Source organism: Cyphellophora attinorum (genome assembly GCF_001299255.1).
Source record: "Cyphellophora attinorum strain CBS 131958 chromosome Unknown Contig4, whole genome shotgun sequence".
NCBI classification, from domain to species: domain Eukaryota; kingdom Fungi; phylum Ascomycota; class Eurotiomycetes; order Chaetothyriales; family Cyphellophoraceae; genus Cyphellophora; species Cyphellophora attinorum.
This window is the reverse complement of record NW_017253232.1, coordinates 1343142-1360542: the sequence shown is the minus strand read 5'-3', so window position 1 is coordinate 1360542 and position 17401 is coordinate 1343142. Positions and strand designations below refer to the sequence as shown.

Genomic DNA, 17401 nt, shown 5'->3' with positions numbered 1-17401 from the left:
CGTCTCTGCCACTACTGTCGAAAGTCACGAAGATATCACAACAAGATCTCTTAATTCCGGATCATTTGAAGAGGACAGAGACGTTCTTTTGTTTTCAAATTCGGACTCGGCCGAGCTCTAACATCCGCGAGCGAGCTCCAGATCGCAGGGGCCACCCGTCGGGTCCATGCCTAAGACGACCTAGCCTGCATCCTTCGGCACTATCAGAGAGCGAGCATTCGCATGAGGCTCCTCAAGCAGTCAAGATTCTTTGAAATGATCTGAACTCCACGTTTGTAAGGCTCTGGCTAGCAGACATGCGACGGGCAAGGCCAAAGTGGCTCTTCGCTTACCGTATGAATTTACGCTTCCGGACTGTCCACGGCGGCGACAGCACTTATACCAAGCGACTGACCAATTCTTGATATTTGAAGCCGCCGCGTGGACGGACTTGTCAGGGAATGCACACAATCTAAATAATGCGTTTAACTCATTAACTTAGTCGCCGCCGCTGACATACTGTGGTATTTGGTAACGTTTTGGTTTGCAACGACATCGACAATTTCCAGTACGATTCGATGTACGAAGCCGCTGCTGTGAATCGGAGTGGCTTGGCCCATCAGGCCCATATCAACATGTTCGCAGACGCTAGACCTGAAGTCGTTTACAGAACATTCAAGTCATTTGCATCATCAACAATAGGCAATTATCAATTTTCGCAACACAGACACACATCTGAGATCCCAAGATGCGGAACGCGAAACCAGGCACCAACGGTCCTGCCAGTGATTCGAACATACGCGTCCTAGACATCCGAGATCATCATCACGTACGACTATCCTCACACGTGCCGCCGCGGCGCCCACTTGGTCAAGAACTCGCGTCCCGCGAGCCTGTATGTGTCTTCCTCAACATAGCTACCGCCCTGCTCCTGTGTTTGCAGCACCAGATTCAGGCCATTTGTTCCCTGATCATATGTCGGCCATTCAGGCAAGCCAGCACTATTCGGGTCTCCGTTGTACACAAAGGATAGCCATTGCGCGCTCATCTGATCGCTCAGAGCCTGATATTCTGGATCACTTCCCACGCCTGGACTGCCGAAGACGAAGGCTACCTCCGAGAAATGAGCGACTCCTTTCGCGGCTGGCGCTAGTGCATCTGTGGCCGAGTAGGTCGTGGCAGTCACGTTCGTCCTGTACGCGCGGGTATTGAAGCGGTAGATGTACGTTGGCCCACCGAATTTGGCGTACTGGCGTGCATCGTGCAGCCTCGGGGCGTGGTAGAAAATATCCCCGGCTATGGCCGCAGCTCGCTTGTACTGATAGCCGAGATCTGCGAAGCGTTCGGTGCCAGTATTCAGTGGGATGCCTGCCATGGTGTTAGCAGATTTTAGCCGCTGCGAAACGGATATAAGGACTTACCTTGAGCAGGATCGTCCGGATATAATTGCATGATCTCGTTCACGGCAGAGGTCGGATAGCCGAAGCCGACGCCCGTGCTCAACCAGGTGTACACGTCTTCGTCTGAGTTGATGGCGCCCACGGGTGCGTTATCGGTGCCTTCGTCTGAGTTCGAGCCGTAGAGGTGAGGAACGTGTGCGAAGCGTCCGCTGTCAAGCAGTTTTGTTGGAAACTCGGGGACGATGTCGCCGTCGACTGTTAGGTACCAGCCAGGTCCGACGACGGCTGATGAGTTGATGTAGGGAAGGAGAGCCTCAAATGGAACAGTGCGGAGACACTCTAGAGTCTCGACTGCGTCAGTGCAATTGACCTGGTCGACAATCTTATCGTATATCGGCTGGTACCATTCTGTGCCATTGTACCAGGCAGTCGTCGCACTTCCACTCTCCTGGATCGACTTGTGGAACAAGCCGTCGGTGCGACCGGCGTACGAGAGGAGCAGCTGGCCGACCGCAAACGAGCCGCTTGACTCGCCCCATATCGTCACGCTGTTTGGATCGCCACCAAAAGCCTCGACATTCTCCTGCAACCAAGCCAAAGCTTGCCGCATGTCCCGGAGAGCGATGTTGGTGTTGCCGGAACCAGCTATCTCAATAGAGTACATGTTACCCCAGCCGCCTTTCCTGTAGTTGATACTCACACCAACGATCGGCTTCTCGATCTCCATCGACCTTGCCACAATGTACGTCAAGTTATACTGCGGTAAGCCTGTTGTCCCTCGTTGGTAAGATCCTCCGTGGATCCAGACCAAGACCGGCAGCAATCCAGAAGTCGATCGTTTGCTCGCAGACGCAGCAGGCCGCACGACATTCAAACTCAAGCAGTTCTCGCTCTGCCCGTAAGGCGCGCCAATAACATAGCTGTCATCCGGGCACTGATCGCCATACTGCGTTGCCGAGCGGATATCATCCCAAGACTCATTCAGTGCCTGTGGAATGCGGAAGCGGTTGGGCCCGCCGGCGTCTCGAGCATAGGGTATGCCGAGGAAGACGTCCTGCTTCCACGTTGGGAGGTATTTGCCGGCGTAGCTGCCGTTCAGTACTTTGACCGTTGGCTGTGCAACGACAGCGACGTTCACAGAAGACAACACGCAGGCTAGGACCAGCATCCACACCGAGCTCGGGATCAGTGTCATGATTTGCGATGTGGCTCGATAGAACCACTTGTAGAACGACAGCAAAGCCAGCATGGCAGACCGCAGCGGTGTGCCGTCATTTTTAAGTCGCAATCGCAATCGCGCTCGCAAGTGCTTTGTGCTACGTCGGTGTCAAGAACATTCCCGCTCCACAATCGCCTTAGCCTGCAGCAGTGTAAGGTGAAGGCTCGGGTGACACCATAATTCAGTGAATCAGTGACGCCTCGTGCGTTCGTATGGCGCCTGTGGACTACTCCGTTGGGGTCATGGTGGGACGAACGATAGGCAAGTCCGAAGCTTTTTGCTTAGAAGGGAAAGCAGTCATCTCCAACTGGACTCAGCATTCTGCGAATCGTGATACGGGGTCCTCCCGCGTACCTACTCGAATACTCTGAGCTTCGCTGTGCGGCTGACTTGATGCAATGATCAAAGGCATCGTCTCCCGCCTACGGATGACACTGCGGTGCATTTCATCCGCTGTGATCAACTCTGACTGTGCTCTGCCTCAGCCCCTATACAGGATGATTCTATCCAGACGTTCTCGCACGTGCTTGAATGACTATGCTCTGTAGACATCGACGAGGTCAGACGTGGGCAGCAACGGAGCAGGTGAGAGCATGAAGCAATATTGACTTACTCCGAATGCAAGTTTGTCGTGCGTGAGAGTACCCCATGCGAGGCGAGATGCTGCTCCTGCTGCTGCGGTGAGGCTTGAGGGTTTGTGACTGGAGCGACATGAGTCATTTCACCTTCGTGTCGGCCAGCAGGCTAGCAAAGAAGTCCTTCTGATCCTCTGCAAGCTTGCCTTGAGCGTCGCCGATGATAGTCTGCACCAGGCTGTAATTATTGAATAGAAATCGTGACCGCTTACTCGTGTCGCCTGCAGCTTTCGAGAGCTTTGTCATCAGGGCTTGGTATTCGCTCCGCAGTCGTCCTAGACTCCTGGAGACCGGCTCATCGTCGCCAGCGTCTTTGCTCAACGAGAGAATGGCATGCAGAAACTGTCCAAATCGCTGAGTGACGGCATGAGGAGCGACTGATGCCTTCGACGCATCGCCGCCGCCACCAACGAGGCTGAAAGCAGCGGCCGCGCCACGATTGCCTGCGACGGGAACTTTTTTCAACGATTCGCAATGCAGATCCATGACTTGCTGAAAGCGCGGCCAGAGCAGTATGTTGGTGTAGTTGATGTATGAATCTGCGATAGGGACTTTGCGGCGTTGCAGCACAAAGGCGAAGTGCTGGTTAAGGCGTACGCAGATCAGGATGCCAATGCAGTCAGCGGTGTTTTCGACGAGATGCTTGGTGAGGTCGTGGCCGAGTGTGAACGTAGGCTCAAACATCTCGACGGCTTTGCGGGAGACTTGCTGATATGAGGCGGTGGAGAACATTTCGGTGGCGATGGAGTACTCGGCAGTCACATTGTCGATGAGTGCTTGATTGAAGTTTCGGAAGGGAATCTCGAGGTAATGCGCTGTCTTGCTGTCCTCGGCTAGATAGGACGGAATGACGGTCTCGTCTGTGAAGCGCAGGACCTCGCTGCGTCTGCCTAGCGAGAAGAGGTCGTGTTGTTGGGACGGTGTTTTGCTAGCGCCGAGCATCGATCTCTTCGCTGCCGCGGGATCAGATCCCATCAATTCGGTCTGATCGACGAGGTGAAGTGGCAGCTTCTGAAGTGCTTGCTGGTAGCGGGTGAAGTTGCTAACATAGTACCATTTCATCGTGTTGATGTATGCTTGAGCAATCTCTTCGGACAGGATGGGATGGTTGTGAGCGAGAAATGTAAACATATCTCTGTGCCGCGTGAAGCTCCGCATCTGTATGACCTGTGCATTGACACCTGGTGCGCGTATGGCCTTGATTTGTGCCACGACGTAGTCCCTGATACGTTCCACAGCTTTAGCCTTCAGGTCGTTGAGAAGTGGCTTCACATCTTCGAGTGCCTTGACAGGTCCGGAGCCCTTTTTGCCGTCGAGTATGGCGGACCGAGCGTCAACTTCTGTCAAGGCCTTCATGAACACATCATCGATAGGACCGTCGGCGATGGCTCTGACTGTCACGGGCGAGATGCTGACATCTTCAACAGCTGGGCCAAGCAGTTTCTCTACTTGTCTTCGATTCTCAAGTTTGGCATTCAACTGGACTGATCTTTCTTGTAGATCCTCGATCTCAGCAGACACTTGGCCTAGTTCGGACTGAAAATTGGTCAAGTATGATTCTACAGATTCGAGCACCTGATCAGATGCAGATATGGAAGCATGAAAGTCCTCAAGTTTCTGGCGGTTGTCCACGGACGGACGCTGCGTTGTGGAATGACTTCGGATCTGCGCTGCAGCCTTCTTCTCAACCAACTGCTGCAGACTCAAGCCAGCGAAGTCAACGTGTGCTTTATTTTCTTCGACGATGACGCTATTGGCGTCATGGCCATTCACGTCACCTCCCTGGGCAAGTAGGCTCTGCAGAACATCCACGGGATCGTCCACATCCGCGGGCGGTCTCTGTTCATATCTCAGGGCAGACCCATTCACGGCCTTGGTGAACGAGACGAGGGATGCCGTAGAGGTGTTTCCGCTCAAGTCGAGGGAGACGTTTGATCGGTTCGAGCCCAGTCCAAGCCCCGAGCGCTGGCCTGGAGCGAGGTGAGATGTCCTTCGAGGAGCAGGTGAGGGATATCTATTGGGAGTATGGTTTCCTGTGGGCGTGGACTGGCCAGAGAATCGGTCCAGCCACATGTTACTGCACGCGTCTATTCATGGGAGGCAGCGTATGTTGCCAGAATATGGGAAGGACACTGCAATCGAAACACCCGCTCGCTGCAGCGGATGCCGCCCATGAGGCTTGGCAATGTCACGCCAAGCCGTGGCCCGAATTTGGTCTAGGCCACCTTCACTGGAGAATCGATCTGATTTGCCCCTCTCGCCCCTCCACACTTTGAACTGAGTCTTTCTCTTCACTGTTTCGAGTTTCGGCAAACCTCTCACGTTCGTAAAATATCCTCCTTCATCACGCTTGTCATTCTTGGGTCATTTTTTGGCTCAGAGATACATCGCAGTATCTCGCACATCCGTTGACCATCCATCATCTGCACAGATCGATTAGAACCCCTCTGTCACTATGGCCGACGAGAATAATGATGCTCAGGTGAGTTCCATTTCGATTTCCTCCGGGCGCATTGTCCAGACGTTGCGCAGAGGTACTTTGGCTGATCACCTAACTCCAGCACGAGCACACCTTCGAGTCCGCCGATGCTGGCGCCTCTACCACCTACCCGATGCAGTGCTCTGCGTTGAGGAAGGGCGGTCACGTCGTCATCAAGAACCGTCCCTGCAAGATCGTCGAAATGTCCACCTCCAAGACTGGCAAGCACGGTCACGCTAAGGTTCACTTGGTCGCTATCGATATCTTCACTGGCAAGAAGATGGAAGATCTTTCCCCATCCACCCACAACATGAACGTTCCCAACGTTGCCCGTAGGGAATTCCAGCTCGTGAGTGCTCCGCATCTCGTGCCTACGGCTAGACACTGACATGTGCACGTAGCTTGACGTTACCGACGATGACTTCCTCAACCTTATGGACGACAATGGTAACACCAAGGAAGATGTCAAGGTTCCCGAGGGTGAGGTCGGCGACAAGATCCGCAAGATGATCGATGACGGCAAGGACGTCAGTAAGTGCACACTCTGCGACCCAGTCCTGCAAGATCTGCGCTAATATATTCCTCAGATGTCATTGTCATGGCCGCCATGGGCGAAGAGGTGGCCGTTGATGCCAAGGAAGCGCCCAAGGGCTCTTAAATCGATGCATCGGGCAATGGGCAGTCTTCTTTTTGGCGCTACAACAACATGGAAACGACAGACACGACCAACCCAGATTCTATGCGCGGGCTGTCACACGAGCCGGTCTGTGGCAGGAACCCGAAGTGCTCTTCACGACGACTGATGAGCGTACAAGCGCAATCAAGATCTCTTGCGGCTTTCTCTGACTACACACTGCGGTTAGGCAGGAGCAATTATCCAGTGTGCCTGTGCTATCCAAAGGTCACGGCATCTGAGAAGCAGGCTTGATTTCACGGCCAAGGTAGATAAGCTCAACATGCCCAAATGGCCTCCTATCCAAAATTTAAGAACAACTTGCCCCAAGCATTCGGCACATGCCAAGAAATTGTACATTTTGCCAGACCCTACCCTGACGTTCGTTGCCCATGAATGCTGCTGTCGATCAGAGTCACGAGCGAGCCAGGGGCGAATTCATGATGCCGATCCTGCCTCACCAACGCAGACTTTCGCTGAGGAGCGAATGCTTTAGACAAGCTTGCAGGAGCGGGACAGGGCTCTGCTGGAGGTGTAGAACTGCCATAGTTTGTTGTTCCCGTGTAGTAGCTGCCTCGAGAGCAAAGCATGCGCGACAAATTGGATGAAACTGTTGGCTGATAGGTAAAGGTGACCTGGAAGATGTTATTGACTGCTCTCGTCATCCGGTCTGAGATTTCATATCATACTCATGGTCAACTGGCTTGGCGGGCGCCCGTGCATGAATATCAGCCGGTGCCAATATGCGACAAGTTCGTCATCCGGTCCTTCGGCAGTGGGTACCCTTCAACATCTTGTCGCGCCCGTTTCTATGGCCAGAATTATATATTGGCTCTGTGCATGGACAAATTGCCTCCTCTGACATATCTGCAAATGATCACAGCAGACCCACACGAATCCGTACATGTATATTCCTTTCTTGCAGTGAACGGGCTTGGCAGAAGCTGACTTTCTCTGCAAAACGGAACATATGCAGCAGTACCTAACCTACAGCACACAATCCTAACAAGTCGTCCTACCACGCGGTCTACGAACTTTATCATCCAACATATCTGGTCCTTGGAGCTGCGTTCAAGTAGTCTGGAGTATGTCTGCACTCATACACGGCAATTCCGATTATCGAATTTACGACCAACTGCACCCACCTTGACACAGCCGTTCTCCCCAGAAACATCATCGGAACCCGCATTTGATCACTGATCCACCTCAACCTGAGACCGGAAGATATGGCACCAACCACTTCCCAACCCCCACCTTGCCCCTTCTGCGACTCCACAACCTTCCACATCGACGCGGGCCTCACATTCTGCGCCAACGGCCACGAGCAAGCTCTCGGTCTGGTCGCCGAGGAGGATGAGGCGGACTTCTTGCGCAATCGTGGTGGGAGACTTCATCGGGATAGTCGGAGGGGTGATGTAAAGGGTGGGAAGAGAGGCGGGAGGGGGAGTGGGAGGGTGCTGAAAGGCAGGGAGGCGTGGGAGTTGTGGCAAAGGCCTGGGGTGGGTTGTTGTGGAGGGTGAGCTGGGCTATGGGTCGTTTGAGGTTTGGTGTGGTGCGGAATGAAGATGAGATGGAGGTGTCTCTGGACCGGAAGGAGGGAGGAGAAGAGATGTGGGCGGTTGTGAGGGGGCTGTGGGCGTTGAGAGTGCAAGACATGGTGGGCAGATGGGGTGACGGGCTTGACAAGCTCGACGACCTGAGCGACGTGGAGGATGCGAAGAGCGAGGGCGCGACTACTGGCACAGACACAGACACCGGCTCAGAAACTGACGACGAAAATACCGGAGCCCATTCAGCGAAGACGAAGCAGAAGGGAATGCTCAGCGGCAACGACACACCCAAACTCATCGACACAATCACCCTCCCCTACATCGCCTTGCTGCTGCTCCGCCATCCAATACGTCTCCACGATGTCTATGACCACCTCCGGAGTTCCGCCATACCCTACATTCGCGCGATCCGCCATGTTCCAAAGGAGATACGCGACCGCCTACCTCCTGAACTGCACCGCGCACTCGACACCACCTCTATCCTCGAACCAGCAGATCTCCAGCTCGCAGTCTATCGTACCGCTATGCTCTACCAAACCAAGTTCTCAATGACCCTCCCACCACTAAACTGGCGGCCCTTGCTCCTCTCATACATCGAAGCTCTCGCGCTACCACTACACGTGTACCCTATGGTCAAGCACCTCAACGCTACGATCTGCAAGTTCGACTTCGCATACCCTTTACCATCCTCCCAACAAAACTCCGATACGGGACGACGTCGGCGCCAACGACGCAGGGTCCTAGCCTACCCCGAGCTCCAACTCATGACCCTCCTCGTCATCGCAGTCAAACTCCTCTACCCCTTTGACGCCGCAACCGTAAAGCGGTACCCCGCCTCCACCAGCTCCCATGGTGTAATCTATATCGATTGGACGATCTGGACGGAAGCACAGTCTACCTACCGCTCCGCCGTCAAACAGCTTCTGCTTGAAGACGGCAATGGTCTGGAGTTGGGCACGGAGATGCAAGTCCAGGATATTGATGTCTTGGAGATGTCAGACGAGGGTGTGGATGCGTACATGGACTGGTACCAGCGGACGTGGATGACGAACACGAATCGAAGCGAAGAGCCGGTAGGAGTTCGCAAAGAACTGCTCGCCTTATTTCCCACGAAGGAGCTGGAGGAGGTGGACCACATCGCTCTCGCGCGACTTCGGGAGGAGAAGATCAAGATGCTCCGCCAACAACGCCTGCGCAAAGTGCTGGGGCAAGGCGGTCTGAAAGCGCGAGAAGTGCGCACGGAGGAGCAGGTAGAGGAACTCGATCAGCAGCGCCCAGGATATGCGGCACGGATCTTGAGGCCGGGAATGCGGTATCAGAGTTTTCCCGAGATAGAAGGTTTGACTGGTGCAGCGAGGGCCTTCTACGAGGAGGCGGCGGAGGTGGCGTGTGTGGATCTGAAGGGGCTGGTCAGGGCAGTGGTGAAGGCGGAGGGGATGATTGAGAAGTGGCGGTTAGAGAAGAGGAGGGAGCGGCTTTCGCCGGGGATGGAGAAGATCGAACAGTTGGGGATAACGGGATGGACGTCGATGGCGACGAAGGGCACCCGGATGTGGACCGTGATATGCTTGATGGTAACGCTGCTGACGACTCTTCGCCGCCGCTGCAGCCTTCTTTCGAAGTCGACCGGGTCTAATACAGGGTTTAACAATGGGAGGAGGCCCGTGTCGTAGTAGAAATCAAGTCTGATCTTTACAAAACAGTCGCCATTGAGGATGCTCTAAGAATAGTCTCCAAGTCGTTGACTCCTGCTATGAATACACCACCTGCGCCTCTGGCCCGTTAAGAATGTGGGCATCCTTCAGCTGTTCCTTGAAGTCGGCCTCCTTCATCTGTTCCTGGATGAGCTCCGTCAACTTCATCACCACTGCTAGAAACGAGAAAATGCCCCACGCTATGATCAACAAAGCCCACACGGCAAGCATCAACACCCCAAAGTTGCTCATATTGCTGCTCCGCTGACATACCCGACACCACAGAATTGCTAAAACGCCCTACGCTAGTATCATCACAGCCCATGACACGAGCATTATCAGCTTAGCCGCGTCTAATGCAATGCCCGGAACCACCGCATTGGCAGGATTGCTGCTCAGCCCAAATGGCAATCCTTGATAACTGAAACTAACATTCTGCGGTATCGAAGCGTTTACGCACTGCCCGTTCGCAATATCCAGATTCATCAAATCGTCCGGCACCAAGAAGAACATGTATGTGCTGTTGTCGAGGTCCTTGAAGCCCTCTGTGTTATAGGGAAACTTATCTTTCGGGTCTGTCGCAGTCGTGTTACGAAGGAAGATACACTGGACCTGCCCAGGATAGTCCGTGGCCATTGCAGGATAGTCTCTCATGACATCTGAGTTGGATGTATCGGCGACGAGAATGAACTTTCGCTTGGGGAAAGTTTGAAAGACCTTGTCGAGCAGGTACTTGCGGATCGAGAGGGTGGCGCTGACGTCGGAGAAGTTCAGAGGTCGAGTATCGAAAGAGCCGCCAGGATATGTGTCGTAAATGAACTGCTCGTAGTTGCGAGTGATCTGTTCGGGAGTGGTGGTGAGGTAGTGGAAGTGTGTCGTTGGCAGACTCTGTGACCAGTTGCGATAGATATCGGGCATGTTCATCCATGGAGTGAACGGCGCAGCGAAGGTGTTGAAGAGGCCATCCTTCGGATCGTAGATTTGTGTCACTCTCTGTTGGGAGTTAGAATGGACACCTGAGACCACTTTCTGTGACTTACCAGGATATCATCAATGTCTGAGATGATGGTCAGGCCTTCCTCAGACACCAGATATGATGTTGCGTTTCCTAAGTTGTCGGTACCATTGGCGTACACGTTGAGCCGCTGAGGCTGGCGATTCCCGTCACCTGATGCCAGTCCATCAGACTGAATCGGCACGAAGACATCGAAATCACCTTCTGGCGTAGTCTCATAAGGAAGCTGGAGGGTTTGCTGTCCTCCAGCAGGAGTGACAGCTCCGCTGCCACCAGACTCGCCATCGCCGCCATTCGAAGGTGCCGGAAACAAGCTCATTGTCACGTTCAAGTCACCCTGCTGAACAACATAGATCTCCCTCGTCAAGTTGCGTGCCTGGTCAGCTTCCGAAGTAGTCAGGTTCTGGATATCCGTATCGATCAGAAAGAAGTTGGCAAGCCGGTCTACTGTCCCGTTTGAGAGATTGGGCTGCTTGTATACATTGCCACGAAACCGCAGATTCCACGTGTTGTTGGTCCAATTGGCGTAGCTGGGGATGTTGAGCACCAATGTCGGTGATGCGGCAAGTTCATCGCTGCTGATGTTGGCCGAGCTCAACACTGCACTGCCAGTTGGCAAGCTCGCAAAATTGGGTAGAATTCCCTCTGTGACATAAGATGGAATGGCCGTGCCGAGTTCTGAAAAGATCTCGTTTACGTATGAGTTGACCTCGGCGGTGATTGAGTCAACGACATCGCGGCGGTATACCGGCTCGCCTCCAAGTAGAACTGGTGTCGGTGCAGGAGTGACCAGCGCGATGGCTTCTAGGGCCGCCTGAGTCGGGTCCGCTGGCAGAGCTGCAGTTAGTCCGAGAAGAGATAGGATCGCCAAAGACCTCCCTCTTGCCATGTTGTTGTAATTGACCGGGCTCCTGAACAATGTACGAATAGTAGAACAATATGCTGTAGTGTTACACACGAAAGATAGCCAATGAATGTCAGCAGAGCTGAACTGCTCGTGTGCTGTGTACTCGTTTAAGGAAACAAAATCCGGCCAACACGAGCGAAAGACAACGAAAGAAGTACAACGCAGTAGTAGCTGCCCTTGTCCTTTTAGCGACAGCAGGAAGTTGGCCTTGAAACTCCAGCAACCAAGATGAGGAAGCAACGATCGACGTCATTTAGCGCCTCTCAGCAATGCTTAAGCAACTTTAATTCCTTGGTTGCCGATCCCAGAATGGCAATCACGTGGAGGGCAACCACGAACCCCAAACTGCGCCCTTGGCCGCGATCACCACGAAGGACCCCGAACACGTAAGTACTTATTCTCTGCCATTTTGACGACGCCTGTTATCACGATCGATGCAGTACTTGGAGGTCTCTCGCATAATATCATTCATACGCACTAGACCGCGCTGACAGGGTTCTCCTCGCGGCGACCTGGGTCGAACAGTGCAATGCCTTCATTTCGAGACTCGCCGAACGGTGCCCCTCCAGCCGCAAGCACGAACCCCGTACTGGAGCGAGAACAGTCGCAATGGCTCTTCACGCCCCAAGAACTTCTCAGGAGTCCATCAATACTCGACGGCATGACGCCAGAACAAGAGCTGATCAACCGACAGAAGGGTGTTAATTTCATCACTCAGGTTGGCATCATGCTCAAGTTGCCGCAACTTACACTGGCGACAGCCTCAGTTTATCTACATCGACTCTTCATGAGACAGAAGATGCCCACGGAAAGGTCTGCAGGACTCCATCACTATTCTGCCGCCGCGACAGCGTTGTTCCTGGCTACGAAGGTGGAGGAGAATTGTCGAAAGATGAAGGAACTGGTGGTGGCTTGTTGTCGGGTGGCACAGAAACAGCCAAATCTCGTTGTGGATGAGCAGAATAAAGAGTACTGGAAATGGCGAGACACTGTCCTGCACAATGAGGATGTGCTGTTAGAAGCACTCTGCTTCGACCTGGACCTGGTGCAACCATACCGGATACTCTTCGAGTTCCTGCAGTACTATGGCGTTCAGGATCATAAGAATCTTAGGAATACATCTTGGGCATTTCTGAACGATTCGCATGTCACGACCATGTGTCTTCTACATACCCCGCGCGCGATTGCAGGCGCAGCACTCTACACTGGCATCCGCCTAGCGAACCTCACTTTGCCAGACGACGAACAGGGCCGATCATGGTGGGAGCACTTGGAACTCGACGTTGTGGAAATTCAAGCGGCCTGCAACCTCATGTTCGATGTCTACGAAAATCCGACCTTGCCTCGAGTGGGCGCGAAGGATGCCTACATCAAGGAGGATGATATGTCTTTCCTGGAGCGAACGCGTGGCATGTTGTCCCCACGTACAGACATGTCTCCTCCGCAAAGTGTGCGAAGTGTCAGTCAGTTGTCCGGCACGAAGCGGGACCGCGAAGAGGCAGAAGGTCAGCAAGAAGAGGAGTGGGGAGCACCGTCAGCTGCTGCAACGGCTGGTCAGACGAATCGCTCTCCCAAAAGGCAACGTGTTGACACACCTGAGGTCGACAGACCAGCCTCGAGGGTGCCGCCAGGGTCCCGCATACCTCCTGCAGCGAATGGCGGAGGAAGTCGTGTGCCATCACGAGTGCCGCCCTCAGCACGAGTCCCCCCGCCGCCGCCCCCGTCTAGCAGTGAAGGCGTCGACGATGTTCAACAAAAGATAGATGATATCGTTAATGCAAGCTCACGCCAAAATAGTGAGAACAACGTCCCAACGTTGTCACAGCTGAATCGGAACCGACCACCAGCTGTTTCGGATCGTCGGTCGTCAAGGGATGACAATAGTGGCGGCGGAGAGTCACGGCGGCTGTCGGCGAACGGCGACAGTACAGACAACGGCCGACCGAAGAGTCAACAAAGCAATGTCAACGCTCCCCGGACGATACCAATTGGTGATGGTAGACGTCCCAACGGAGCTCCCACGACAGGCAGCCCTGAAGCGACTGCCCACGCGGACGAGAAGGCTACTGACTCTGGTAGTGAGGAGGGGGAGGTATAGCAAGTCTTCCGGAATAGGTTGCCCCGACCAGAGATGATGTGGGCTGCGCGCCGAAGAGATGGCTGTGTTTGTGCCATTGGAGAACCTATGCCTGAGTTCCATAATTCTTACTGTCTCGCAGGTTTTGACGTAAAGACTTTGTGGGCTGACCTGCCCGCAAAGTCCTTAACGATCGGTGACGAGGAAGTCTCAATGTTTTCCAGAGGGAGACACTGGCAGCTCACGAGCGTAGCAATTCGCAACACTCAGCGACCGCCGGTCAATCCAAGCATGACGTCATCGCGGAATTTGAGTCCTGAGGCTCTGGGCCCATGGTCTTCTCCAATAGATTATACAGCAGAGCAGAATAATCAGATAGATCACTAAGCAGTCAGTGTGCTACCCACTTACGATCGCGACTTCGCCTTCCGCTTGACAAGGAGCCACACGCCTCGTCTCAACCTGATCGCTAGTCATTCACAATATGGCATCCAAAAGCGCAGCCACCCCGCTCGCCCGCTTTTCGCGCCTGCCTCTCTTAACCAGCGCGACGACAACACAACAAGTCCCCCGCCTTACAGCTCGCTGCTGTACGACTGCGACGACCGCGCAACCTTCGCGCACTGCAGCAGCTTCACAATCTCGAGTTTCTGCACCGATACGTCACAGCGCTCTCCCCAACATCATTGGAAGGGACTACAGCACCTCCCCCATTTCCCGCAAAGAAGCTCCACCACCATCCTCCTCGCAACCCCCTCCCCAGCCCACAGAGCTAAAACCCCCAACACTCTACACCTACCCCGAAATCGCCTCCCTCTCCTCCTCCCCCGACCCCTCCCGAATCCTAATCGACGTCCGCGAACCCTCCGAGCTGCTCGCTACCGGCACCATCCCCTCCGCGAAGAACATCCCCATAAAATCCTCCGCCGACAGCTTCTTCCTATCCCCGGAAGAATTCGAGGAGAAATACGGCTGGGAGCGGCCGGGGGAGGATACAGAGGTGGTGTTCTTCTGCAAGGCGGGGGTGAGGAGTAAAGCGGCGGCGGGGCTGGCGCAGCAGGCTGGGTTTGGGGGCAGGGTGGGGGAGTATGGGGGGAGTTGGGTTGATTGGGAGGCGAACAATGGGAAGATTGAGAAGATTTGAGGTGGTTTGGGTACCGCAGTCTTACTACGCTCGGACCTGTTTTTGGATCGGTTCAATGCCCCAGGGTGAAATTTTGACTGCCGGACTGAGCTGTTTGTTACAGATCCACGCGCCCAGCCGGGGCACTACGAGCTGTACACTCGCTCGGGTCGGGATCGAGCACCCTCCGCGAGCTGGTAAGCTGTCGGCATGACATGCACAGTGGCATATATAGGGCAAAACAGGAGCGGATCATTAGCGTACGTCTACGATTGTGTATGTCGATGAAGGGCACCAAGCACGAAGGGAGCAGAGCCGGAATTACCATTATGGGCAATATAAGCTACCCTCTGATCTGTCTGTACAACGACACTGCCCCGTCCCATCCTTCACGACCAATTCCATCATCGCCTTCTCGTGGAGTTACTCGCCGAAATCGCCCCATCATAGTCCACCCCGCCCGTCACGTTGCTGATGGTGTAGTTCCCAAAGCACGCATAGTCGTACTGACTTAGCTCATACGCATCTTTTTGACTATCCAAGAAGTTCTCCCGCGCACACATCCCATCCGTCCTGTTGCCGCACGCTCCGCCTCGGATCTCGCTCAGGGGCAAGATGCCATGGTTCAGACGCATCCGCACGAACTTGTACGTTGCGTTATTGGGGTCGTACCCGAACTGTGTCGGGGTGGTGTATGTTCGTGTTGACTGTACGGGTTCAGGGTTGGAGGAGCCGCAACCGACGACTTCGGTGATGAGTTTCGCGGCGAAGGGTGTCAAGTGACTGAGGATGAAGTGCCGATTGGGGTTGGGCGGGTACGCGGTCAACGAGGGCGGATCCTTCAAGTAGTCGAAGGACATGGCGGTAAGGACGGAGACAAGGATGTCGTCGTGGGAGAAATCGGCGTAGAAGTGCTGGTTGAGCGGGAAGTCGGTGCTGTTCGCGTCGATGGTGGCGTTGATGGAGGAGTTGGAGGAGGTGATGGGTTGGTGTTGGAGGCGGGAGAGCAGTTCGAGGAGATAGCCTATGCCTTGAGCGCGGCCCTGAGAGGTTGATATTAGCTCGCGACAGAGGAGAAGTGAGATGGCTAACTTACAGTAGGGTTACCGAAAGAGTAGTCGTAGCTGCCGATATTGGTCAGCCTGAACCAGAAATTCGGAATTTGGCAAGAGGTAGGGAAAGGGAAAATGGACTTGAGGCTTGACAATCGTGAAGTCGCCGCCAGGAGAGCTTCAAAGATGGCAGTGCCTCGCCCGGGGGTAGAAGATGATCCGAGACATCATCCAGAACAAGTATCTCAGGTGTTGAGTCGGAGACTGCCCCTTGATCGACTGACAGTTTGGGCTTACGAAAAGCGGATAGACTTACTAGTATTCGATGTCAAGGGTTTGTTCGAAGCCTTGCCACTCTTCCAGCGTGAAGAGGTTGCAGAAGCTAGAGGAGCCGAGATAATTCGTCTCGTAGGCGCAGATTGACTGCATGGCGTAGGTATCTGTGACATGTTAGTCCGGTCGACCGAAAAGGGAATGTCACTCGTTCGTACCATTCACTGTGAGGTTGAAACCTGACGGAGCATATTGTTGCAGTCGTTCTGTGGCGTCCTTCAGGTAGATCTTGAGATACTGGATAAGGTTGATATCGCCGATCTGTCCAGTCGGATCGTCGTTGTCGTTGAAGCAAGAGTCATAAGATGCCAGTGTGTTGTTTTCTGTGCCGCCTTCCGGGATGACAACGAGGTTGTATGGACTGGTAGCATTGGCGATAGTAGGGTTCGGATCTGTCTCGAACGACGGTCCAAAGAACCCAAGCGCCCAATTGATCTCACTGTTCCAGATACGAGACTGCCCTGTCGTGCGCAAAGTCGGCTTCGGTCGAGCCGTACCATTCGGAAAGGAGGCATTGTAGGCCAACTGCCCGGCTGTCGCGTTATACAACGTCCGACCGTACCTTTGCCAGAAAGTCACACCAGCGTCAAAGGACTGCACAGCTCCTCTGCCGACAAGAAGTCCTGAGCCGAGCTTGTACTCGTAGCCATTGAGGAACGCCAGCTCTCCCGTAAACTCGGCACTCGCATTCGCTTTGGTGAGGTTGACCAACTTCTCGGCAAAGTTCGCATCGTTGAGGCCGTCGTCGTAGTATCTAGACACCGGTCAGAGACCAACCAGCGTAGACCAGGGACAGCACTTACCCAGTCGGAAACCGTGAACCATGCCGTTCAAGGAGGTGGACCTGCTCGATCTGGCAGCCATCAGGAAGGCCAGTGTCATTTACACCAAAGTAGGTCTCGTTGTTGTCGAAATAGGGCGTGATCTGGCCCCAGTATCTTTGGATTGTGCTAATGTCGGTAATGGGAGCAGAGCTTGTACCAGAGCTTTGTCTCTTGGTGATAGATGCATAAGGCGAAGCGGTCGCATACGCGACCAGCGCTAAGATCACGGCTTTCATGATGAAAAGTGCTGGTGTAGCATTGGCGAAGCTGTACTCGCCATGATCAACCTTTTGTACCTGACTGAGCCGACAGGGTTGTCGTGCATCGGAGGCTCGCCTAGCCAATGCACAGATAAGCTACATGCACGTGTAAGTGGTCGGATCGAAATACTAGTTGGGTACTGTCAACAGGTTGCGCAGTCATGATCATGTCGCAAGTCGA

General features: G+C 54.1%; 7 protein-coding genes across 7 annotated transcripts; 3 read left to right on the top strand and 4 right to left on the bottom strand.

Moving 5' to 3' along the window:
• Window positions 1-820: 820 nt before the first annotated feature.
• AB675_6633 (Lipase 4) lies at window positions 821-2628 on the bottom strand (the record flags this gene model as incomplete). The annotated part of the gene is made up of 2 exons (XM_018146937.1): window positions 821-1347; window positions 1401-2628. 2 exons carry the CDS (start codon window positions 2626-2628, stop codon window positions 821-823), a joined length of 1755 nt encoding a protein of 584 aa, XP_018003779.1.
• A 686-nt stretch (window positions 2629-3314) lies between these two features.
• On the bottom strand, window positions 3315-5306 carry AB675_6632 (Vacuolar protein sorting-associated protein 52 B; the record flags this gene model as incomplete). The annotated part of the gene is made up of 1 exon (XM_018146936.1): window positions 3315-5306. One exon carries the CDS (start codon window positions 5304-5306, stop codon window positions 3315-3317), a length of 1992 nt encoding a protein of 663 aa, XP_018003713.1.
• Window positions 5307-5688: 382 nt separating this feature from the next.
• Window positions 5689-6370, top strand: AB675_6631 (Eukaryotic translation initiation factor 5A; the record flags this gene model as incomplete). Its single annotated transcript, XM_018146935.1, has 4 exons — window positions 5689-5715; window positions 5795-6061; window positions 6114-6243; window positions 6300-6370. The coding sequence occupies 4 exons, from the start codon at window positions 5689-5691 to the stop codon at window positions 6368-6370; spliced, it is 495 nt and encodes a 164-aa protein (XP_018003649.1).
• Window positions 6371-9929: 3559 nt separating this feature from the next.
• Window positions 9930-11533, bottom strand: AB675_6629 (uncharacterized protein; the record flags this gene model as incomplete). Its single annotated transcript, XM_018146933.1, has 2 exons — window positions 9930-10622; window positions 10670-11533. 2 exons carry the CDS (start codon window positions 11531-11533, stop codon window positions 9930-9932), a joined length of 1557 nt encoding a protein of 518 aa, XP_018003688.1.
• Window positions 11534-12080: 547 nt separating this feature from the next.
• AB675_6628 (Cyclin pch1) lies at window positions 12081-13649 on the top strand (the record flags this gene model as incomplete). Its single annotated transcript, XM_018146932.1, has 1 exon — window positions 12081-13649. The coding sequence occupies one exon, from the start codon at window positions 12081-12083 to the stop codon at window positions 13647-13649; it is 1569 nt and encodes a 522-aa protein (XP_018003759.1).
• Window positions 13650-14112: 463 nt separating this feature from the next.
• Window positions 14113-14772, top strand: AB675_6627 (putative thiosulfate sulfurtransferase, mitochondrial; the record flags this gene model as incomplete). The annotated part of the gene is made up of 1 exon (XM_018146931.1): window positions 14113-14772. One exon carries the CDS (start codon window positions 14113-14115, stop codon window positions 14770-14772), a length of 660 nt encoding a protein of 219 aa, XP_018004021.1.
• Window positions 14773-15155: 383 nt separating this feature from the next.
• On the bottom strand, window positions 15156-17196 carry AB675_6626 (3-phytase A; the record flags this gene model as incomplete). The annotated part of the gene is made up of 5 exons (XM_018146930.1): window positions 15156-15794; window positions 15848-15875; window positions 16120-16243; window positions 16295-16890; window positions 16940-17196. 5 exons carry the CDS (start codon window positions 17194-17196, stop codon window positions 15156-15158), a joined length of 1644 nt encoding a protein of 547 aa, XP_018003993.1.
• Window positions 17197-17401: the final 205 nt, after the last annotated feature.